The sequence below is a fragment of the Prionailurus viverrinus genome, chromosome B4 (assembly GCF_022837055.1).
Source record: "Prionailurus viverrinus isolate Anna chromosome B4, UM_Priviv_1.0, whole genome shotgun sequence".
Taxonomy (NCBI): Eukaryota; Metazoa; Chordata; class Mammalia; order Carnivora; family Felidae; genus Prionailurus; species Prionailurus viverrinus.
This window is the reverse complement of record NC_062567.1, coordinates 8,207,863-8,231,568: the sequence shown is the minus strand read 5'-3', so window position 1 is coordinate 8,231,568 and position 23,706 is coordinate 8,207,863. Positions and strand designations below refer to the sequence as shown.

Below are 23,706 nucleotides of genomic sequence, written 5' to 3'. Positions count from 1 at the left end.
CCGTCCCGGAAGTACCCGCCGAGCTATTTTGGCTCAAGGACTCTTCCGGTCCATCAAGCCAGGAGGCAGTAGCAGAAAAGGGAGCGGAGGAGAATCGCGGGGCGTCCTTGTAGTAGTCACTGGTACCCGCACACACGCACAAACGCACGCGAGGCGTCCGCGTCCCGGGAAAGGAATTCCGGAAGTATTGAGAAGCGGCTTCTAAGAAGTGCCCCGCCCCGGAAGGTAACTTTCTCAGGCGAGGTTACGGGCGGGGATTCTACGGGTACCGGGAGGGGCCGAGTGCACATCCTCATCACCGCGAGGTGAGGCTTTTCCTCCAGCAGTAGCACCGGTGTCTTCTGAGACTGCTGCCTCGGCTTCGTGCTTTCTTCTTTCGTCCCCCTCCCCAAAGGAGTACCCTCCCCTTCACCCCACACCTTGGAGTAGGTAACTGGGCGCGGGCCAATCGTGTACAATCCCCTCTTTGGGGAAGAGGGAGGGAGCACATCTGGTGCGTGCGGGCAGCCCCACGCGCGTGTCCCAGTCTGCGGACTGGGTGCGCGACCCGGGAAGCGAGGGGGCGACCGCTGCGAAGGCGCGGAAAGGAGGGCCAGCTTAGAGAAAACCAGGGACTGGGGTAGAAGAGCCTGGACTATTCGGAGAAGAGAAAGCAGGAAACCACTGCAATTAACTTCATTTGAGTGCAGTGTTTGAAGCATCTGCAAAGAGGATGATCGCACCTCTTCGTTCGTGGAGGGGAACTAGGAGAGATAGGGAGAGAATCCTGGCCGTACGCTCCTGAGGGTTCGACTTTGAAGGTAGAGGAGGAGAGAGAAATTTGGGAACACCGACGAAAGGGGAGAGGAGTCTCTTTTGAGCGTGAAATTCATTTATTCCAGCCCTGCCAAAGTAACAGCCTGGAAAAATACAGCCAGATTGTATCAGTAGCCGGGCCATGCTGGAATCATAAGACTGGAAGAATTCTAGTCTAGTGAAATTTGCAGTATCATTCTTTTTCCTTCTCTTGCCTCCACCACTCCGTTATTTTCCTTATCTCTTCCGTAATGACGTTATCAGATGGCTACGAGACAACAGCATAGTTTAAAAGTAAACTTTTGTTTGTGTCTTCAAAAGAATCAGATTCTAGTTGCTGAGAAATGCCTTTTAGAACCTAGCTTTCTTACAACTACATGCCCTGGACTTGCCCCAGTCACGTCTGTCTAAGGGCGTGTATTTTAGGTTTTTTTTTTTTTTTTAATTGCACGCGCTCCGGAGATCTCCAGGTTGTGAGTTCAGGCCCCACGTTGGGTGTAGAAATTACTTAAATCTTTTGTTTGTTTGTTTGTTTGTTTTTAATTGCACATTCCGGGCTAAGCAGTTTTAGGTTAGAAAGCAGGAAGCCCACCGACTACGGGCCTCTGTAGAAAAGTATTCGTTAGGATAATTACAGGATCCTCTGCCTGTTTGGAGTGAAAAGCTCTTACCCCAAAGAGTTCAATGGTTGGTTTTTCTCAAAAACGCTACTGGCTAAGTGGTTTAGTCGGGAGCATCACTTTTAAAGATACATTTTTCCAAGCAGAGGTAAATTACAATGTTGCAGTATATTCTGGGGGAGGGGAGGGCAGTAGTTTTTCATAAGTGTTTTGAGAGCCAAGATGATGCAGTTCTTTCTGTTTTGAGGGGCAATGAAGTAATATATCATATATTGCTGGGAGAATAGTGCCAGACTGCCAGATTTAGGAGAGACCTGATGTGGGGGAGGGGGGGTTGGAGCAATCCCTCTAAATGTTTGTTTGTTTTGATTTGACTTGGAAATCAACAGGTTACTGCTGAAGGAAATATTAGCAGTGCTGGGGTGAATTGGGATAAGGTATTTTCTGTTGAAGATAATCAATAGATGTATAGGAGGAAGTAGAAACTGGGAACATGGTCACTCCAGGAGGAGTAATATGTTAGCAGCCCAGGAAACCTGAGTGTCGAGGTTGAGGCAGCTGCAAAGCATTAATACAGAGCTGCAGTTATTTGTGCCGAAGCAGCCAAATTTGTAAACTTAAATATAAACACTGCAGGGAAGGAATTTGTTACAGATGTCTTCTATTCAGGCTCTATACTTGAGAAGCAGTGTTCAGTGACTTTTTCGGATTACAGTTAATTTTAAGTAACTAGTTACACATTTAACCAGCCTCAAATAAATCAACATTACAACCAGATGTGCCAGTATTCTGAATGGATACAGCTAAATTCCCTTCCATTATTTTTTAGCCACCATATTTGTCTTTTCTTAGCCATGAAGTGTTTATACTCAAGTTGCTTCAATAAAACCTTTACAACAATGGAAATAGTTGCTTTTTCTCATGCATGCCTGAAAATATCAACAGTTAAGTGATTGTGGAAGAGGGGGTTATTGTGCAATTCCAAATTAAATAATGGAAAAACATTTCCTTCCTTGAATCCCCCTTCTAAATTAATATTTCCATCTACCTGCTGGTTTTACCCACTTGGATATCTTGCCACCATCTCAAACTTAGTGGGCCCATGTTTGAATGCTGTACTGCCCCTTTCTCCTGATGTCCCGATGTCCTTTAAGAACATCTTCTTGCAGTAGCTTTGGAAACCCTGTCCCTAGACACTGGTTTAGGACAAGTAATAAGGTGTCATGTGCAAGTTTCCTTGCCACTGCGGCCACCCTAGACCAAACCTACATTCTCTCTTGCCTGGGCTGTGACTCGTGGTTCTTTGCTGGTCTCATTACTGTAGGCCTGTAACCAATTAACCTTCTCAAGGGTAATTAGTTCCCAGCCGGAACTAAATGTAATGATTATAAATCACCAAGTAGCATAATTTCAGTAGAATGTTAGTTACCTCTTTGCCCACCCAACCCCCACATCTGCCAGAAAAGAAAAGAAACTCGATGACTTTCCATAATTAACAAATTCACTACAGGAAGTCTTCATTATCAAGATAATCGTTGTCAGCAAAGGAAAATTCATATGAAGTGGATCCTTTTGATGTGGATGCCGAAATTTTACCGTAAGTGGTGCCAAAGAAGGACCCCTCAAAGTGTTATCTTAAAAAAAAACTGAATTTTTAAAAGTTTTATGACTATAACCAAGACTTAAATGTAGCGATACTAATTGATTATTTGTTCATTATAAATCAAGTGTTTTTTCTGTGTAATTATTCTGAAAGAATGTAGAATGGCATCTTGGTCAGGCCTGAGCATTTGATGTTTGACTTCACAAGGTCATAAAGTTATTTTTGCAAAAAAAAAAAAAAAATTTTTTTTTTTTTTTTGCAAAAATTAACCCTTTCCCACTTAATTTCTTTCACAATGCCTTATTGTAAATGTCTCGATCTATTCATCAAACTGTTCCGACTGCCTGCCTTCGGTTCATCAGAAGCTTTGCTCATGATTTGAGTTTCCACACCTTTTATTTGGTTGAGTATAAATGGTGTTTCCAACATTTAGTTTTTACCTGGGAGAGAGGAGCCAGCGTGTTTTTTCCGGTGATTTTTTGCTTCACTTTGCAACCTCAGCAAACTGCAAGGATTCCGATATGGTAATAACTGAATAATGACAACCCTGAGTGCGAACTTCCCTCCCTCTTGACCTGAATCCAGCTCTTGTTACTAAGACTGAAATACGTGAGGTTGTGAAAAAGTAACCCTTTCCCTTCTTCCCTGGAGCAGAGAATTTAAGTGCTGTCCTCAAAAGGACTTTACATAGCAGCAAGAGTTTGTGGCATGCCAGTTAGGGTTGCCCGCAAATCTGGGGGAGGGTCAGGTATCCAGCCAAATCTGCGTAAGCCCTTGGAAATGACTTTGCAAGTATTAACATCATCCATTATATGTGTGGGCTTGGTTTCAGGTGTTTTTTGTTTGTTTGTTTGTTTGTTTTGGAGGGGGTTGGGAGGGAAAGGTTGAGAACAACAGAGTTTGCCCAACTCTACTGTACTTTCTCAACCCTTCCCCCAGTTAGTGTTTTTGTTTTTCATCTGGTTCCTTCTACTTCAAATGTTCTCCCTGCCTTCTTGGTATCTAAATCATATCTTAATGACCTCTTAGTAGCAGCCTTTTCAAAGTCTACGATTTTCCCTGCCTCCCAAGTGGATGTGATTTGTCACGCACTTAAAACACCCTGATATCGCATTATCTCTAGGATAGTCGTAGAGAACCAGGCATACCCTCTGGTTCTTTTCGAGTTGAACTATAAGGTCCCCAAAGGCAGGAATATGGATCAGTTTACACTTAGTATATACCTACCCAAATGTTTGAACTGCCCATGCTCATAAAGCCAGCTAGCTTCCTGCCTATCAATGTATGGCCCTCCTAATAATCCTTTGATGTTTTCCCTCACTAGAGTTTTTTGTGTCCTGGGAAAATCATACAGCTAACACATCACAGACCTTCAGTGTTTCAGACCAAACTAAGCGAAAATGCGTTATGTGAATTAAAACAACTCAACAGTATGTATACGGATATTATTTTAAGTCTAATGTGCATATTAGTAAAATGTAGGTGACTTGAAATGCTAGCTAATGTAGTGGAGAAAATTTACACTTTACTTTTAACTCTCAAAATAGCATTGAGTCAGCTCAGGAAAGCTCTGTGACAGTAAGGGGAGGGGGGCGCAGGCTGCAATGGAGCCTCATTTGTTTCTGCGCTGCCTAAGCCTACGTGTAATGACTGCCTGTAATGACTGTCCCCAAATGGCACCATTTAGCTTCTGTTTTTGAAATGCTGCTAAAAATAATATTCTTTTTCTGTTTCAGTAGCATTTTTGAGATGCTTTTATAATCCTGAACATTTTGGGATTCACAGGGTGAAGAATATACTTTGGAAATCACCCTTTAACCTCATTTTTTTTTTTTCCAGTTATTTACACTGTCAGCAGATTGCTACGAAATACTGTTGCCCCTTGGGGCTGATTGCATTCCAAGTAATTACCCTAGAGAGTCCCAGCCCTGTTTGCCACTTTTTTTCTTTCATGTAATTTATGTTTGTAGCTTGTTTTTTGTTTTTCTAGCTCTCTAACATTTCTAGCTTCAGTATTTTTTAATATGATCTGTTGAAACAACTGTTTAGAGCTTAACATTTGCTGACCAAAAATCCAGCTTTTGATTATGGAGACTGTTTTGTAAGGGAGTTTAACCTGGTTAAATGAAGAGTAGTAGATGAGGAGCAGTCCTTCAGAAAAGTACTTTTTCACCTTTGGGCCATCAACAATCCCTTTGACAATCTAAGGGAAGCTATAAAGATACAAAGATAAGGAGACCTAGCAGATAATTTAAAGGAGCTGGTGGCCCCTTTGCCCCTAAAGATACTCACCTGAGGCTGGGGAACTTTCTCCATTTTGTCTAGATTTACTGGCAATCCAGATTAAGAACCCTTTTCATAGAAAAAGTGACAGATTATTTAGCACTTCCTTTATGAACTTCTGGTGGTGCTTATACTTGTGAGGTCTGCAGTTCGCTGTTTTTAAGTTTGAGTAAGCACAGAAAAGTTATTCGGGGTCAAAATACCATTTTTCAAAAGGAGGTAGAGGGGCGCCTGGGTGGCTCAGTAAACTGAGCGTTAGAGTTCGGCTCAGGCCATGATCTAACGGTTCATGGGTTCCAGCCCCACACTGGGGTCTGTGCTGACAGCTCAGAGCCTGGAGCCTGCTTCAGATTCTGTCTGCCTCTCTCTGTCCCCTCCCCCACTTGCGTTCGGTCTCTCTCTGTCTCTCAAAGGCAAATAAATGTTAAAAAAAAATGTTTTTTTCAAAAGGAGGTAGAAAATTAATCCAAGTATTTTGCATCATTCTAGACAGATTACGTTGTGCAATAAATGGGGTCGCTTGGTTGCCTAAAGGTTATTTTCTTTTAAGTGTTAGAATTAAAAGCAGAGGAAATAATTCCTTCTCTGATGTATTTGTTACTAATGAAAGGAAATGGAAATCTGGAAGATAAAAATCTAGGTAGATGAAGTTCTTTTATTTGGGTGTAGAGACCACAAATAGTGACGAGCAGCCAACCTTTGATTTAGCTAATGGTTAGTTTTCATGCTGTTTTGATTGCCTCTGACAATGTAGGTTATTTGTCATGTATAAACCAAGGCTAGTTAAAAGTTTACCAGGAATCACTGCCTGTTTTCTTATGCTATATGCCTGTAGCTAAATGACTGTCTCTACATGTCCACATAGCTTACTGTTTTATTACTTTCAAATGTCACAAAATTAAAGGGAGCTTTCTTGATCACTCCACGCCCCCCCCCCCCCCCACCATCTTCTCCACTCTTCTTCTTGGCCTTTTTCCGTAAACTTAGCGGCTCTGACATAAATTATGTATGTTATTCCTCAGTTTCCTCCCTTCCCCCCCCCCCCACCAGAAAGGGAGCCCCTGAAGGACAGGACCTTTGTCTGTCGTGTGCGCTGCTGTGTCCTTGCAGCACGAGACGGCCTCACTTCCAGTGGGTCTGCTGCGGGGTGCTTTAGCCGAGTTACCTAAGACACACACTTGATGTTGGTTTGTGTGTGTGCTTTTTTACAAACATTAATACAGTTTGTGCATATCTCTTCAAGGTTTAAATGAGTGTGAAAATGTGTTAACATTTCTTTCTCTCATCTTTATTAAGTGGTTTTTATTTTTTTAGCATAAAGTCATTTTTTCTTACCTAGGGCCTCAAGTTTTGCTTCTTTGCCAAAGTCCTTATTGGAAACTGAAATCGTAGGCTTGCCCACGTAATAATCCACAGGAACCGTATTGATCACATCTTAATAATACAACAGAAATACATTTAATTTTGCAACAGAAATACGTGTTGAGTATCAGGCAAAATATACACCCAGAGAACGGTAGAATGGTTGCTTGGGTTCAGTCACTCAGGGCTCCTTGAACTAGACTCCCAGGCTTTGTCAACCTTGAGATTTAAGGTGGCTTTCAACAACCCAACTCTTTGTCTCTTGGGGGTTTTAAAACTGCAGAGGTGATTGTTGTTAATTGAAATGCAATTCACATACCATAAAATTCACTTTCTTAAATTGTAAAATCCCCTGGTTTTTAGTGTATTTGCAAGATGGTGCCACCATCACCACTATTTAATTCTAGAACGTTTTTCATCAAAAAGAAACCCCATACCCATAAGCAGTCACTCCCTACCCTCTCCTTCCCCCTAGTCTCTTGGCAACCACTACTCTGCTTTCTGCATCTCTGGATTTGCTATTCTGGGTATTTCATATGAATGGGATCATACAATATTTGGCCGCCTGTGTGTGACTTCTCTCACTTGACATAATGTTTTCAAGGTTCATCCATGTTGTAGCATGTATCAGTACTTCATTGCCTTTTTTTTTTTTTTTAAGTTTATTTATTTTGAGGGAGACAGAGCACACGCATGTGGGGGAGGGGCAGAGAGAGAATTCCAAGGAGGCTTGGCAGTGGGGGCTGGGATTCACAAACTGTGAGATCATGACCTGAACTGAAGCCAGATGCCTAACCAGCTGAGCCACCCAGGGGCCCCTGTACGGATGAATATTATTCCATTGAATGGAATACCACATTTCATTTATCCATTCGGCAAATGATGGACATCTGGGTTGTTTCCACTCTGGAGCTATTACAAATAATACTGCTCTGAATGTTTGTGTACAACACGTTTCACTTCTCTTGGGTGTATATATACTAGGAGTGAAATTACTGGGTCACATGGGACCTCTGTGGTTAACCTTTGTAAGATTGTTTTCCGAAGCGACTGCACCATTTTGTATGCCTTCTGGCAGTGAATGCCAGTTTCTCCACATCCTCACCAACACTTGTTATTACCAGTCTTTTATTATAATCATCATCATAGGGGTGAACTGTGGTATCTCAGTGTGGTTTTGATTTGCCTCTTTCTGATGGCTAACAACACTGAACATATTTTCATGTGCTTATTGGCCATTGTGTATCTTCTTTGGAAAAATGTCTATCCAAGTCCTTTGCCTATTTTTAATTATGTTATTTGTCTTTTTAATTACTGGGTTTTAAGGATTTTTTTTTTGCATGTTTCAGATAGAGTTCTATCAGATTTATAAATTTTTTCCCCCATTTTGTAAGTAGTTTTTCACCATCTTGATGGTATCCTTTGAAGCACACAAGTTTTTAATTTTGATGAGGTCCGGTTCATCTGCATTTTCTTGGAATGCCTGTATTTATGTGTCACATCTAAGAGATTATTGCCTAAGATCATGAAGATATACACTTTTTTTCCCCCGAGAGTCTTGTAGTTTTAGCTCTTACGTTAGATCTTTGATCTGTTTTGAGTTAATTTTTATATATGGTGTTAGGTAGAGGTTCATTTTCGTCCTTATGAATGTATGTGTCTAGGCCCAGAACAATCTCTTGAAAAGTCTATTTTTTTATCCCCCTTGAATACATGGCACTTTTGTTGAAAATCAGTTAAGCAGGGGCACCTGCGTGGCTCAGTCAGTTGAGCACCCAACTCTTGATTTTGGCTCAGGTCATGATCCCAGGGTCATGGGATTGAGCCCCACATCAGGTTCTGTAGTGATCATGGAGCCTGCTTAAGATTCTTTCCCTCTGCCCCCTTACTCTGCTCGCACTCTCTCTCTCTCTCAAAAAAAAAAAAAAAAAAAAAAACAATTGACCATAAATCTGTGGGTTTAATTCTGGAGTCTCTTTTCCAGTAGTTTATATGTCTATCCTTATGCCAGTACCCACACCATCTTGGTTACCATGGAGCCTGTTTCAGATTCTCTCTGTCTCCCTCTGCCCCTTTCCCCTGCTCGTGCTCTCTCTCTGTCTCTAAAATAAAAATAATAAATTGTTTTAAAATGACAAGAAAACAGAAAATAGTAAGAAGAAGGCAAGACAGAAGATCAGTTCAGGAAGTGCAACAGTTCCTGAAAGAAAGAATAGAGAAAATGAGGAGATTATCTGTGAAATAATTCGAGAAAAGTCCCCCATAAGCGCAGTACGGTTTCCAGACTGAAAGGACCCACTTGACAAAATAAGGGAAGGGGATTAAAAGGTACAAACTTCAGTTATAAAAAAGACACGGGGACGTAATGTACAGCATAGGGAATACAGTTAATATTGTAACAACTTTGGTGACAGATGGTGGTAGATTTAGCATGGGAATGACTTCATAATATATGTAAACATTGAGCCACTATGTTGTGTGCCTGAAACTAATATAATATCGTACGGCCACCACCTTCAATAAAAAAAGAAGGACCCATTTGAGTACTCAATGCAATAACGTCTACGTGAAGGCATGAATAACCACAGATTTCCTGAGAAAGAAAACAGGCCACATAGAAAAAGAATCAGGAATCAGAATGGCTTCAGGTTTCACAGCAGCAGCACCAGAAGCCAGACAACTGAGCAGTGCCTGCATATTTCTGGTAGAAAGTGACTTTCAGCCCATAATTCTGTATGCAGCCAGGTTATTCAGCCCATTTTGAGGGCAGAAAAAGATTTTGAGACATTCAGGGTACAAACGGGAGAATAAGCCAAGAATAGAGGACGTAGTAGTGGATAACAAAAGAGAGGGAGCCTTCTCTTTCCACAACAGACATGGTGGTACTTGTCAGCTCATGGGCAACCGTGACTCTGATAATGTGTTAAAACTTCAAAGTGAACGGGCCACAATGGGATTGTGTTTAATTCCACTGAACCGCACATTTCGAAATTTTCAAAATGGTATTATATCCATTTACTACCAGTGTAAAACAAAAAAAGAAAAAAAGATACACGGGAGGTAGAAAGAGCCAGCCCATGCCACTCTTACAGTTGAGCTGTAAAGGGTAGATAAGGGGCAGTAGTTAAGGGGTGGGAGTGAGGAATGGCATACAATTTTTGAACTGTTTACCCTGGAAAGTTTAAATTTGGAGTCAGAAAATGCAAGAATGTATATGTAAGTGCCTGATGCCCGCCCAGAAGGAGCTCAGCCCACATGGGCTGAATCTCACTGGGCCGGCTGTTGGTTCTTTTTGGGTGTTTCCTGGGGCCTCTGCACTGACCTTCCCTCTAGGGCAGTTCTCCCAAGCTCACGTGAGCTTTGATGACAAATAAGTCTTTCACCACGTGAAGTACTTTGACCAGCAGCCTCTGTTCAAATGTTGAATTCGGAAAAATAACTGTAGCCTAAACAAATCTTATCTTACAGCGTGAACTTCTTGCCTGAGCATTGTAAAGACTGACTGGTTTGAAAATGGAAAACCAAGAACCAGCGGATCCTTCTCAAAATACCAAACAGTCTATTATTTCAGAGGAGGTATAAATTGTTTTTCACTACCCTGCTCTCTCCCCACACACAGCCAAGTCCAAATGAAATGTGTAGACTGTCGTTTCAAATGATTGTATTTAATTCTTAAAGACAGGTTTTAAACATTGTTCCTGCTCCCTTTTTAGGACTCAGGGACATTTTGCTCTTGTGTGGGAGCAATTGTGTATCTCTTAATTATATGCACTCGTGAAATTGAGACTGTTTTAAAGCGGATTTTGGCTCTTCATACAAAAAGTCTCAAATTTTATTAAAAGTTTGCCCGGGTAGAAGAATTAGTCCTCTGGGAGTTTTAGGGTTTAGACATTTCATATTTAAGCCTCGCATCTTCGTTAGCTGTTTATGGTCCCAGTATATATGTTTAAGAACAATAAAAACCTAAGTTGTTAGTTGTAGTCTGAATTCCAGAACTAATATACGTCTTACATGTTATTCAGTTTAGCTTTTAATAAGTCTCTTCCTGCAGGAACCATTGGAATGGATAAATTTTAAGTCCTTCATCTTGGAACTCTGATCTTGACACCTTCCTGCGGTTGTTTATGATTTAAAAATCTTTCCATGTTGTCTGTGAATAGATCTGCTGATAATTATTAGGTTGCTGCCGGGCAGAAGTAAAAGATAGGATAGTAAGAAAAAGGCTACTGCTTTCTGTCCGCAGCGAAACTCCCCTCTCAGTTCAGTATAGTGCCGTAGGAACGTTAGTCCTCGTAACCGAAACTCGGTGTCTAGGCAGAATGACCCTGGGCTGGGTGGGAAACCCACGTGTCACTGGAAATGCAGTCGTTGGACACGGTCTCCTCAGTCAGCCTTCCCATGTCGTCACTGACTAAAACGCCAGCGAGGAGTTTCTACCTACTGAACATACCTGTGTGACGGGCCCCAGGCTCAGAGCATAGAACGCTGGGTCCCAGAAAACCCCTCACTTCTTCGTCCTTCGTCCTCCCTCTCTACCTACAACCCCCCCGCCCCCGCCCCCACTGCCAGGATTTTTTCAACTATCATCTCTTTTCACCTCTCAGTATTACTTCCAAAACTCCAAAAAGAAGCAGAACCACCCTTCAGGAAGATAGCTTTCCATACTTCGAACTGAAAACCTGCACTAATTATTGGGAGGGAAACGTGATCCCTGGGAGGGCCACACAGAAAATCTGAAAGAAAACACACCTTCTAAATAAAATCCTCGGTTTAAAAGCCTCCCAACTTATTGTCTCCTTTTAGTTAATTTCAGAAGGAAAATGGGTCAAGCTTGAAAAAACAACGTACATGGATCCTACTGGTAAAATAAGGTAAATGATTTTTTTCCCTTTTGTAAAATGCTCGGTATTCGGGTTCTCGGGGTCTCCGCTTACTGTTTGACATGAACTCTGATACTTTTCTTATTGTAAACTCGATCTTAAATGAGAAATCTAATTCAGTATTTTCCCACTCTCAGAATGTTTGGATCACTTCTCATCTCCGAATACAAGCACATTGTAAATTTGTTACATTAACTAATCAGGAATTGATTTCAACACCATTCTCCCTGAGTAGATTAGTATGAACCTGAAATTTTGGTCCGAGCCCCACCGAAGCCAATGAAGCAGCAAAGTAATTAACAATCCAGATTGCCTCGTCCGAATCATACCAGGTTTTAATTTCTAAATTAGGATGAAGGAGAGAACATTGCTGGGTTTGAGGTAAAACTTACATGCTTTACACCTTGCTCACGGAAACGTAAATTGGAAAAAAAGAAAAAAAGTTTTGCAAAACATTTCACAGTATGTACCAATTGCTCGTAAAGATATAACACCCTTCAATCCAAGTAACCCCACCCCTGAGACTGTTTGGAGTCAGATTTATGCATGAAAAATGTTCACAAAATTAAAAAAATAAAAACAAATCGAAAGCACCCTAACCATCTTAAAAATGGGGAAATAATTGTTATAGTGTAGCATGATAAAAGAATATGTACAGTATGAAGGCATACAGTCAATGATATAACAACTCTGTAGGGTGACAGATGGTTACTACATTTACTGTGGTGACTTGTATATAACTTGAGTGACTATGTTGTACACATCAGATACAATATTGTATGTCAATTCTCAGTTTAAAAATGGGGAAATAATTTTTTAGTGTATTCATTTGGTAAAATCTATGCAGTTATCTACAAAGCATATTCTGAAGACAATCTAGCAAGTTGAGAAAAGTTATTAAGTTGATGATAAAATAGGAAATTGTGTATATGCTTTTTAAACTCTTTCCAAATAATATATAAGAAAAGGCTAGAAGGAAAATTGGCAAAACATTAATGGCATCTGTGTGGTAAACCTGTTTTCTTCTGTTTTCCACGTTTTCTGTTTAGAATTTTTTCTTTCGGCCCCTGTCACTGCCCTGAAAAGAAATTTTTTGAAAATTATAATTAACTATCAGAAAAAAAAGTGTTAAAATAGATTAAACATTTCCCTAGTGAAATATGAAAAGGAATGAGATAGAATGAGAAAATATAAAAATGTAACTAAATATTAAAGTATCCAGATTACATGATATATTGATTCATTAAAAAAAAAAAAAAAACTCCATTTGCTAAGTGATCAAATGAGAATACAGAGTTTCTTCATGAGGAAATACTTCTGTCATCAGCGTGAAAGTACATGGACTTGCCAGTAATTGAAACCACTTCAATTATCTCTGCTAAACTAGCAAAAATATTCCTAAGGGCCAGTGTTGGAGAGCTGTGGGAAACATCAAGCTATCCATAGCACTCTTAAATTAAAACCCCAAAGCGAGAAAGCCAACCATGCTACCGCCCGTCAACACAGTGGATGTTCTGCCTTCGGCAGAACACTTGTTTAAAGAGACTGATGTGCAGAACTAAACAGGAAATAAATAGTGGGGACAGGAATACAATACAGAAATGTGGCCAGGCCCGAGCCTGAAGGAACACAGTATGTTCAAATGGACTGATGTTTGTGAAAACGTAGATTGGCACCCAGTTTGTAGTGATACAGTTTGGCTCTCTTTTCCCCGTTAAGCTATTAAGGTTTATAACACAAATATGCCTCTTAACACTAATTAAAGAGTACGTGTTGGTTTGCACCACTTCATCTCTTCACTGGACTCCTCTTCCTCCTTCAGCATTTCTTAATCAGGGACGTGCGTCAGAATCACGTGGAGACTCTTTTCGGGATACTCGTGTCCAGGTCTCACTTCCGGGGAGTCTGTTTGAGTAGCTGAGGCATGCACTGAAAAGCCTAGCGAGTACCTGCTTATGTGGCCTGCTTATAGCATGTTCACCTCCTTTCTTGCACGCGTAGGTCTTCCTCGTGAACTCCAGGGAGCTCGTAGGCAAAGCACTGACATTTCTACCGCAGTGTCAGGCTTTGAAGAGGGAATCCCCGTGCTTTGCCATAGGTCATGACGTATAAACTCATAAAATGTTTTATCTGTTACCTGATGCAAAAGCGTGTCGGTAAGGATGAGAGCAGCTAGAAAATCCTTTGTTCTACCATGTTATTCATGGGTACAGATACGGAGTTGAGTCTAGCAGTGTAAACCTATGCTGGCAGTGTGCCCCTGATGGACATCGGGACAGAGCTGAAGTCATCCTTCGGTGCCCTTCCTGCCTCCTGCGTTTGTTGACCAGGGGAGGAACGCAGAGCAAGCTTTCTCCTATGACAGCTACTCAGAAAACGGAGTCGCTTAACTAGAATCAATTCTAACGCCACAAGAGGCTTTTGAGCTAACATACTCTTAATTCCCTAGTTTTACGCCGGAGGGAACGGTCTCACGGGATGTGTGGCTGTGCGCTCAGCTGGTAGGCAGGTGGAGACTGAGATTGTCTGACTCGGTCAGACGCTCATCTTTCAGAGTCCCTTGAAGATGACCGGAGCTCCCATGGGGCATCCCTGTTCTAGGATCCCGTGTAAATGCGTTTATATTTCATGGTTCACGATGTATGGCTCGTTACTGGTTATTTTACATCATCTTAACCATAACCATGCTGCTCTTTTGTTTCCCTTATTCCTAGAGTATCTGGGATGGCGCCTTCACGGCTCCTCCCAGCACTGCCTTCTTCAGTCTTTAGGACTAACCCTGAGGGGTGGCACAGAGAGCTGAAAAGGTTTTCATCTCTTGCCATCTGTACTATTTACTTACCAGAGTTGCTTGTTGGTTGGCTTCTTGTTACTAACAGGAATGTCGGACGGTTGTGAGTCGTCACAGCAGCGTTTGGCTTCCACCCGTTCATTTTGACACACTCGCTGCTCGAATTTGGGTATAATATTGAGAGATCTACAGTTTACAGAAAGGTGTTTTTTGGGTTTTTTTAAACTAGACTAAATACCGGGATTTCCTTCACAGAAACGTGACACAGTCCAACCCAGCCAGATAAAAAGTTCGAGGCTCCCCCCACATGGCCCGTCTCATCATTCCTGCTCTTCTGGAGGGAGGCGGATGTTGACGCCTTCCTTACTCGGGTCCCCAGAGCCACTCAGATGTCTTACTTCTCCCAGATCCAAAGCTGAACTGCTTCTCCACTTTCATTTCTTACCACTGCTTCTTTCCAGTTCAAGGGAGAAGAGAGTGAAGGGGACTTTGCCTCATATGTCCTTCCCCTTCAGACAGCATTGTACCAGTAACCGGATTCTCGGGACGCTGTTCCCCAGAAACAAACAGCCCATCGGGAATAAAGCCATAAAAGGGAGCAGAAACCTACCATTCTTCATCTCACTTTCTCCACTCTGGACCATTTTCCCCTTAGATAAGAGAGATCTCACACGTGCAAACTAGAGCACTCACCTAAATGTAATAATTCCTCAATTAGTAAATGGGACGGCCCTGCTTTCTAAAATTGTTATTTAGGTCACATATAAATAACTGTCTCAGTGGTTCCTATTCTGCAGAGTATCTTTTGCTCTTAGCGAAAAGGCTAGAATTCTCCTAGGAGCTTAATTTGCACAGACTGGTCAATACTTTCATTTACTGCTAACCTGTAGATTTAGGATCAAACTGAAATCTTCCCAGTGAATGATCTGAAAGGCAGCTCAAGCGATCAGTAGGCCTTCTGTTTAGATAGTGCTCAGAGGGTCAGGCGTGGGTGGCACGTTTTCTTCAGAAGAAGTTTCAGAAGCTACAGGAAAGCACGATGGAAGTGGCTTTTCCCATATAGATCTGTACTGTCGTGGTCTCCTTGGCCATTATCATTATTACACTCGCATGCTTCGCATTTGTAAAGTTCTGGTTGTGGACTGAAAACCCAAGGGCATTCTCCTCTGTGACGTTAGTGATTTTGTTTTTGCTTCTCTGCCTGAACAGAACGTGGGAAACGGTGAAACGTACGACCAGGAAGGGGCAGTCGGCCGATGGTAGGAGTGCAAACCCCTTACGACTCTTCATGGAGGAAGTCACCGTGCTTTACTGCAAGAGGCGGGGTTCTTTTTACTTTAACCCAGACCTCAGAGCAGCTCTCTTCGATTATGGTCTTTTATGTTTAAGTCTGGTATTCCTTTTTGCAGTGCTTTGTGGCTAAATCAGGCTTTCTCTGTAAATAACTTCTGGCTTCAGTCCCAGTGTTTTTGAGGGAAAGGTATACTAATATTTATAGCCAAACAGAAGTCAGTATAATTTGAAGCCACATACTGCATCTAGATAGGACTTCTAGAAATCCTGTGTTCTGTTCAAAGGACCTAGGTGAGAGCCTTTCGTTTGGAAAAATATTTGGCACTACTTTATGATGGACCAGTTGCTTTATAAATTGAGAAGGATGCGGAATTAGGAGAAGAGACTATCCATTCAGTTCACATTCCCTTCTAGGCATAAATGCACTGACTGCAAAGATCCTGAGAATCACCTGTGCTCTGGGGGAAGTGGGCAATAGGTCTTTGTTTTTCCCTTTCATTCCTCCCTTTCATCTTGTTCTCTTTTTAGTGGAAGTAAACAGAGTAGCTGCCACAGCTGCTGTTTTGGTCTGCCGGGAGAGTTGGGTGGAGGGAGGTAGCCAAGAACTACTTGTGGGCAATTTGTGTTTTCCAGAACGCACTGGGGTTTTGTCTGTGTTCTGTTGTAAGTAAAATATTTCTCTCTTGGGAGAAAAGGTCCTTTATCCTAAAACAATAGACTCTAACTTAGCATCTACTACAAACACTGGGACTGACTCCATTTACTGCTGAAAGGAAATACAAGCACACGAGATCAGTGAAAACGGCCTGGCTGCTGCAGGTTGAGAAATAGGTCTCGGCAGAGGTTAGCGTAGGCAGGAATTTGGTCCTTGACCCTGTGCCGAGTACTCCCTGACCTTTCATGAGGGACCTCCTTGGTTTTATCTCCTGGTCACAGGTGTGGCGGTCATCCCAGTGCTGCAGCGGACACTTCATTACGAGTGCATCGTTCTGGTGAAGCAGTTCCGACCGCCCATGGGAGGCTACTGCCTAGAATTCCCTGCAGGTGAGTCCCTAACCGCTCGGCCGAGCACCTAGAACAGCTAGAACGGCAGTGCTTGGACATTTAACACCTTTTTATGTGTCTCGGCGGTTTTAAGTTTTAAAGAAAAAAAAAAGCATCCCTCAAATGCACTCTTTGATGCACTGACCCCCCAAAGCGAGGCGAGGGTCTGTGAAATAATCCAAGTTCTACCGTCCTCCCCACTTGGCCTCCCTGGTTACTGCTGGCTTTGAGCACGCCCCGCCCCCAGTCCGCCAGCCTCCCGTCCTCCTCACAGGTGATTCTCATCCGGGCATTTCTCTGCGGCCTCAGTATTGCTCTGTGAGGGAGGAAAGCAAGATAGGTGACAGGGTCACATGAGGAAAACGGAAAAGAATGACAGGCTTCCTGGGCCATGCCACAGAGCCGGGTCCGTGAGCCGCGCCAGGGGGCCAACAGCAGCACCGAGCCAGCTCTCCTCACGGGTCCGCGCTGTCTGTGCTGCAGAGATGCCCACGGGAACAGTCGAGGTCTGAATAAGAGGAACAGCTGTCGGAACCTACTTACTCTGCCTGCAGTTTTATTCTTTTGCTTTTTTTTCTTCTTTTCTAAAGAGAGGGTGAGCGCGTGAGCAAGGGAAGGACAGAGGGAGAGGGAGGGAGAGAGAGAATCCCAAGCAGGCTCCGTGCCCAGTGCTGAGCATGACGTGGGGCCCGATCTCATGACCTGAGCTGAAATCAAAGGTCGGACATGCAACCGACGGAGCCACCCAGGCGTCCCTGCCTTTTCTCTTAGAAAAGTTCCAAGCCTCAGTCAGTGTCACCTGTGCAACCGCTTCCCACAGTCCTCTGATTCCTCGCGTAGCTCCCAGCAGTACGTCAGGAGAGGGTTTCCCTGTCGCACCTCACAAAGGATTTGGACTTCCAGGTCTCATCGATGATAATGAAAGCCCGGAAGCAGCAGCTCTTCGGGAACTTGAGGAGGAAACTGGCTACAAAGGTGATGTGGCAGAGTGCTCTCCAGGTTTGTACTGCTCTCCGGGTGTGCGCTTGGGGACAGACCCTTGAAAATTAGCCAGCCATTACACTGTGCGTGGTGTGAAGGATCTTGCGTTGAGGCTCATCCACGGAGGAGAAATCCCAACTAGGTTCGGTCACTGTCTACAGGCGAGTCTCTCTCCGCGCGAGGGCAGGTTTGAACAAGGAGGCCCTGAAGCTGGAGAAGAGATGGGAAATTCGCTTACCTTCCAGAGTTTCTCAGATCCTGAGCTTTATTACCTCATCCACGTGCCAGGCTCCTCACTAGATTTTTTTTCTCAATGTGGTGAAAGGACCTGACAACACGTCAGCACTGTCTCACCCCCAGACTTAGCGCACTTAACCCAGGAACTCTGGAGGGAAACACGTATGCTGTGCTGTCCCACAGCATATACTGAGCACATCGGGCCGAGTGTAGTTTTCCCGCACGGGCTCCGTGGGCACTGTGAATCATGAGCCCGGTTTCCTTCCGAAGGCATTTAAGTAATGAAACGTGTCGTGTCGGACCGGTGTCTGAACTTGAGCGTTTGCTTCTCTCCACAGCTGTATGTATGGATCCGGGCTTGACAAACTGTACCACACACATCGTGACGGTAACTATCAACGGAGATGATGCTGAAAACGTGAGGCCTAAGCCAAAGCCAGGTGAGTGTGCACCGGCCGCGGTTAAGGTGGTTCTGTCGCACTGATGATTGGTTAACTTGCTATTGCCTTGGTTTTTGATTTGTGAGAAGAGGAACAGGGTTCTAGATACTTCAGTACTCTGGGCTGTTTTGCTCATCGTGGGTCCTGTAGCATTTTTAACTCTTAACTGATTTTTAGGTGTTCTTTACAAATGTTAAATTCTCACATTTCCCTATCTTCTGTATGGAGTTTATTCCCACTTAGGATTATGAGCCCGAGGTCTGAAGAGGAAACAGTGAACACCTTCAGAATCACAGATGTGTGTCTTTGTGTGTATTATAAGAATGGCAGAAGTACTTATCACTGAGTTCCGTACTTAGAGAAACGTTTAAGAACTTCCTTGCTCTGTTAGATTTCTTAGCAAGTTTGGGCTCCAGCTTTGATGCTTCTGTCAGTTCCCTGTCGTCTCCCACCCCGTTAAAGGGGGTGTCAGGTAGCACAGCCATATTCTTCCGTTTCTCATCACCTCGGTGGCTCCTGAATGTGTCAGGGCCCATCACAGCTGATTTTAAATGTTCGATGTTCAAACTCGCAAGTAGGCACCTAACGTGCCATGAAGCAGCCTGCCAGTCCTCAGAGGTGAACAGAACCACCGTATCAAATCCCCTAGGAGGTTTATACCCCAAAGCACAAAGCTCATGTAGGGACTTGCATACCAGTGTCAGCACAGTCCCCAAAAGGTGGACGCCACCCAAGTGTCCACTAGCAGATGAGTGGACCCACAAAATGTGGTGTAGATGCCCCGTGGAATACCATCCAGCTGTTAGAGAAACACGCTGGTGCCTGCTGTGGTAGGGTGACTTTTGATAATGTCGCGCCGAGTGCTTTGGGAAGCCAGACAAAAAAGCGTAAATAGGGGCCCTTGGCTGGCTCGGTCACATCTGGGGGGTGTGAGTTCAGGCCCCACATTTGAGTGTAGAGTTTACTTAAGAAAAAAAATTTTTCAAGTGTAAATATTGTGGTTCCACTCATATGAGGTTACCTAAAATATTCATAGAAACAGAAAGTAAACTAATGGGCACCGAGTTTCTGTTTGGGATGCTGAAAAGGTTCTGGAGAAGGATAGTGCTGATAACTGCACAACACTGTGAATGTATTTAATGCCTTTAAATTGTATTTTCAAAATTGGTTACTGGGCACCTGGGTGGCTCAGTCGTCTAACTTCAGCTCAGGTCATGATCTCATGGTTCACGGGTTCAAGCCCCGCGTCGGGCTGTGTGCTGATGGCTCAGAGCCTGGAGCCTGCTTCGGATTCTGTGTCTCCCTCTCTCTCCGCCCCTCCCCTGCTCTCTCTCGCGCTCTCTCAAAAATTAACACTAAAAAAATGGTTAAAATGGTAAATTTTATATACTTTAACAACTTAAAAATACCTGTGTGTATTATCATAGAGTATGCTTTCAATTTGGCTATTAAACATTTGATTTGGAGAACAAATTCTGTACTGTTGGAATGTTTTTTACATAGATTCTAATAGAATCTATAGAATCTGATTCTCCATAGATCACACACAGAATCTAACGTACATAGATTGGATTAGTAGAGACCCAGGTCTCTGTTGAAGTCTCAGACCCTTTTCGGTATGTCTGGCACTAACCTCTTCCAGTGTTTGACCAGAGCAGGCCTTGCTGCAATGTCCTTCTTCTGTTTCTTTTCAGGAGATGGAGGTACGTCACCCAACTCAGCAGTGGCTGATGTGCGTATGGCTTAGCGCAGTGGAAATGGCTACAGGCATGTTGTGGCGTTCTGGTAGGCTCTCTTATTCTGGAGCTTTGTTTTCACTTGCACTTTCTTTGTTTAGAATTTGTTGAAGTAATTTCCTTACCAAAGAATGACCTGCTGAAGAGACTTGATGGTAAGCATTCTTAAGACTGCCAGTTTTCTCAATTTTCCCCATCCCCAGTCCCATTCAGGAACTAAGTATAATTCCATTTCTTTATATTCTTCCTCGTTAAAGCCAAATACCTAGAAATGTTAGAGAACTGCAGTTAACCAACAATGATTTTCTTTTCTGGGTGGCACTGAGTTTGAAAATATGAGCAAAACATTCTCTGTCAAGTTGAAGGCTTTCAATGGGATTTTTTTTTCTATAGAATAGCCAAAACTATATTCCTGCAGATTAGCCAAAACTTCTGTACCTCATGTCACTAATCCATGGCACTGAAGAGGCCTAAGTAGGTATCTCTTAGCTGATCCTCAAAAATGCTAGCATGTTGGATGGTACTTTGTGCAGGGTAGAAGTGAAAGGAGAATTTAACAATATTCTTTCTACAAAGACTGAGGTATCTGCTATATACAAAGAGCAACATGCTGATATAATGAACCAAACTAACAGCGTCACCCCTAGTAAATTACTGGTCATGAAATTACATTGTGTACTTTCTGGCCAGCCCATCTCCTAGGGATTTTGTAAAAAATTCAGTAAGCCTATGTGGGCAGATTAGGATAGGCTGACTGGAGCGTGACAGAGACCCTTCAGAGGGAGCTCCTCCATGCCGGCTGCTAATTCCCCGATCACTCCTTTGTAAAGGAACAGACAGTCGTCATGACTTGAATGTTTGAAAGTTTTTACTTCAAAACTTAACTTGAAGCACAATTTGACCTGAGGCTTTGAGGGCTGTCTCTTCCTCCCCTTCCGTAAGTACCAGTGGCTTACAATTTTATTTCTAATGACTCTCTTGTTTTAAAAGTAAGCATGAGGGGCGCCTGGGTGGCTCAGTCGGCTAAACGTCTGACTTCAGCTCAGGTCATGATCTCACTGTCTGTGGGTTCGAGCCCCACATCGGGCTCTGTGCTGACAGCTCAGAGCCTGGAGCTACTTCGGATTCTCTCTCTCTCTCTCTCTCTCTCTCTCTCTCTCTCTCTCTGCCTGTCCCCCACTCGTGCTCTGGCTCTGTCAAAAATAAACACAAATTCATAAATTAATTAAAAGTAAAGATGAGCTTCCAAGAACTACTGTGATTCAGATTCCTAGAAAGCTTCCCTTCCTGCTTTGCCTTTTTAAAAACTAGACCTAAGGTAACAAGTACCTCAAGATCTCAGTCCGGATGAGAAGTGCTCATACTGGAGAAAGCCCTAGTTTCCTCAGAGAGCTGTGGCTGCCAGTATGGGGCAACACATCTTTGAGTCTGTCGGGTCTGACTGGCTCTGAGGTTCCGCCGTGTATGGGTTACGACCTTGAACACATGCCACAGCCTCTCCTGGCTTTTCTCCTGAAACAGGAACGAGAGGTCGCCCCTGTCTCTGGGGAGGCGTGAGTACAATTAAACAAGACAGTGGGCACAAAAGGACTTAAATGTTAGATGCTATATGTCTTTACTGCATTTTTATATTAGAGAAGTATTCTTTTAAAGAACGTCCTTCTCCCTTCCATCTAACTTAACCTCCCTGGATCTAGGCTTGGAAGAGGGGGCAGTACATGGTGCGAGAGAGGGAGGAAGGAAGGTAGACGGGGACAGATCTACAGGAGGAGGAAGGGGGGAAAGAACCAGTTTTCCTAGCTTTATTAGGTTGGAAATATAGTAATCAAACCATTTATTCAACAAGTCACATTTGAGAGATTGGGAGGGAAGTATCCAGAGTTCGGGTGGTTACACAGAATAGCTTTCAGCACTTCCCCAGCCCCCGCCCTGCAGAGGAGTAGGACGCCAGCCTCCCTTCCGGGATCAACGTGTCTCTGAGCTTGCGCCTAAACTAGTGGCTGGGAGAACAAGTGACAGATTCCAGGTCCGATAACCTCCACCTGAACAAAACAGAAGTTCCCCTCAAAGCCCATGGTACGACGTACGCTCCCGCGGCCTTGTTCTGGAATTCTCTAGAATTCCAGTCCTGTCGTGCACGCGGCTGAACTTGTAGGCGGAAAATCAGTGCTGTCTGGCAGCAGAGAGGACGCACGAATCCCGAGATAAGGCACTGAAGGGTCACCACAGCAGCGCTCTAGAGTGCACTCTAAAAGAAGTAGTGATTTGCATCTATAGACTTACAGCTTTGCTGTTTTAACGCATCAAGTCCTCACCTCTGATATGTGTGATCTGCCTTTCTTCTTTCTTCTTGTTCTAGTCTTTTGCTGGAAATGTAATCCTGCTTATATATCCTTTTCTCTTCTGACTAGAGCAAGGTCCTTGAAGGCAGAAGGGGTCCTGTTCACCGCTGTATCTCTATCTAGCATTGTAACCGGCACATAGTAGGAGCTCAGTCTGGATTGATTGATTGATAAGGGGCATTCTCCTTTATTCTCTTCATTATCTAACTTGTATTCTTTGCTTCCTGTAGCTCTGGTAGCTGAAGAACATGTGACAGTGGACGCCAGGGTCTATTCCTATGCTCTGGCACTGAAACATGCAAACACGAAGCCGTTTGAAGTGCCTTTCCTGAAGTTTTAAGGCCAAAGGACAGTAGCCATGTTTTTACAAACAAGACCACCCACCAGGCCTCCTTCACTAAGACTTTGTTATTCAGCTTAGCTTAATGTAGATTTGAAATTAGTTTTTTCATTAAATAAAAGCAACACAGAATACATGTGGTGATATGGAATTGTATTACAGGGAGGCTGTAGCCTTCATATTTAAATGCTAAACTCCAGCAAATATTAATGAAAAAGAACATAAATGCAGATATGTTTAATCCAGTGTGTTTTAATCCAGTCTAGTCCAGGAGATAAAGGTATTTCTAGAGGAAAAAAGACCTGAATTCCAAATTAGGTCAACCGCACCCACCCTCAGCCCCCATATAAACTTCTGTAACGAGGTATGCAAATAACTATTTACCGTATTACTGTTGAGACAAAGATTTTTTATAAACAGATTTTTTTTAAAAAGAAAGACCTATGTAGGGACTTTTTTGGTCTCCTAATTGCTGTATGGAATTAATATACATCCCTGCAAAGCAGAGAATGTACAATCAACAGAGAGTAACATTCGTGATGAGTAAATGTTTACATTTGGCCAGTCCTGCCTACCTATCGAGGGTAAACCAGCTCGTAGGTAATGAAAAGTGGCTGATTCCATTCATTGTAACAAGGTTAAGAAGCCACTGAAAATACAGGGCCCTTCCGTCAAGCAAGTACATATATTTTGGAATCTCTTTTCCTACCCTTACCTCAGAAACCAAGTCCATTTACATGGCTGGTAGGCATTATGGTCTTGGTGTTAAATCATGAGTGTAGCCAGCAAGGTCACCAAATACCAGAAACCCAATACAACTACCTTAAAGGGGAGAATGGGGGACTGTTTCCAGCTCATTTCATGCCTAAAGCCCGTCATTCAAAACATCTACCAGTGTTGTGGGCCGTTTTCTCGTCCTTTGGCTGAGTTCCCCTCTTATGGTGACTTCCACAAGTCTC

The 23,706-nt window shown here is 43.2% G+C and overlaps 1 protein-coding gene across 9 annotated transcripts; it reads left to right on the top strand.

The window, feature by feature from the left end:
- Window positions 1–88: 88 nt before the first annotated feature.
- On the top strand, window positions 89–22,881 carry NUDT5 (nudix hydrolase 5). 9 transcript variants are annotated; one of them, XM_047865704.1, is made up of 12 exons: window positions 276–425; window positions 2,926–3,012; window positions 4,343–4,448; window positions 10,132–10,239; window positions 11,467–11,534; window positions 15,544–15,593; window positions 16,564–16,671; window positions 17,575–17,670; window positions 18,228–18,329; window positions 20,024–20,032; window positions 20,167–20,220; window positions 22,638–22,881. In XM_047865704.1, exons 4-12 carry the CDS (start codon window positions 10,177–10,179, stop codon window positions 22,745–22,747), a joined length of 660 nt encoding a protein of 219 aa, XP_047721660.1. In that variant the 5' UTR covers window positions 276–425; window positions 2,926–3,012; window positions 4,343–4,448; window positions 10,132–10,176; the 3' UTR covers window positions 22,748–22,881. The 9 variants fall into 9 exon arrangements, with proteins under 9 accessions (XP_047721656.1, XP_047721657.1, XP_047721660.1 ...); XM_047865703.1 differs by lacking the exon at window positions 4,343–4,448; XM_047865700.1 differs by lacking the exons at window positions 276–425; window positions 2,926–3,012; window positions 4,343–4,448 and adding an exon at window positions 89–225.
- The last annotated feature ends 825 nt before the right edge of the window (window positions 22,882–23,706 follow it).

Coding starts and splice junctions, on each gene's coding strand:
- NUDT5 (XM_047865700.1), top strand. CDS start 10,177: ATGGAAAACCAAGAACCAGCGGATCCTTCTCAAAATACCAAACAGTCT. Junction 11,535..15,543: donor GATCCTACTGGTAAAATAAG/GTAAATGATTTT, acceptor CTGCCTGAACAG/AACGTGGGAAACGGTGAAAC. Junction 20,221..22,637: donor CCTGCTGAAGAGACTTGATG/GTAAGCATTCTT, acceptor TGCTTCCTGTAG/CTCTGGTAGCTGAAGAACAT.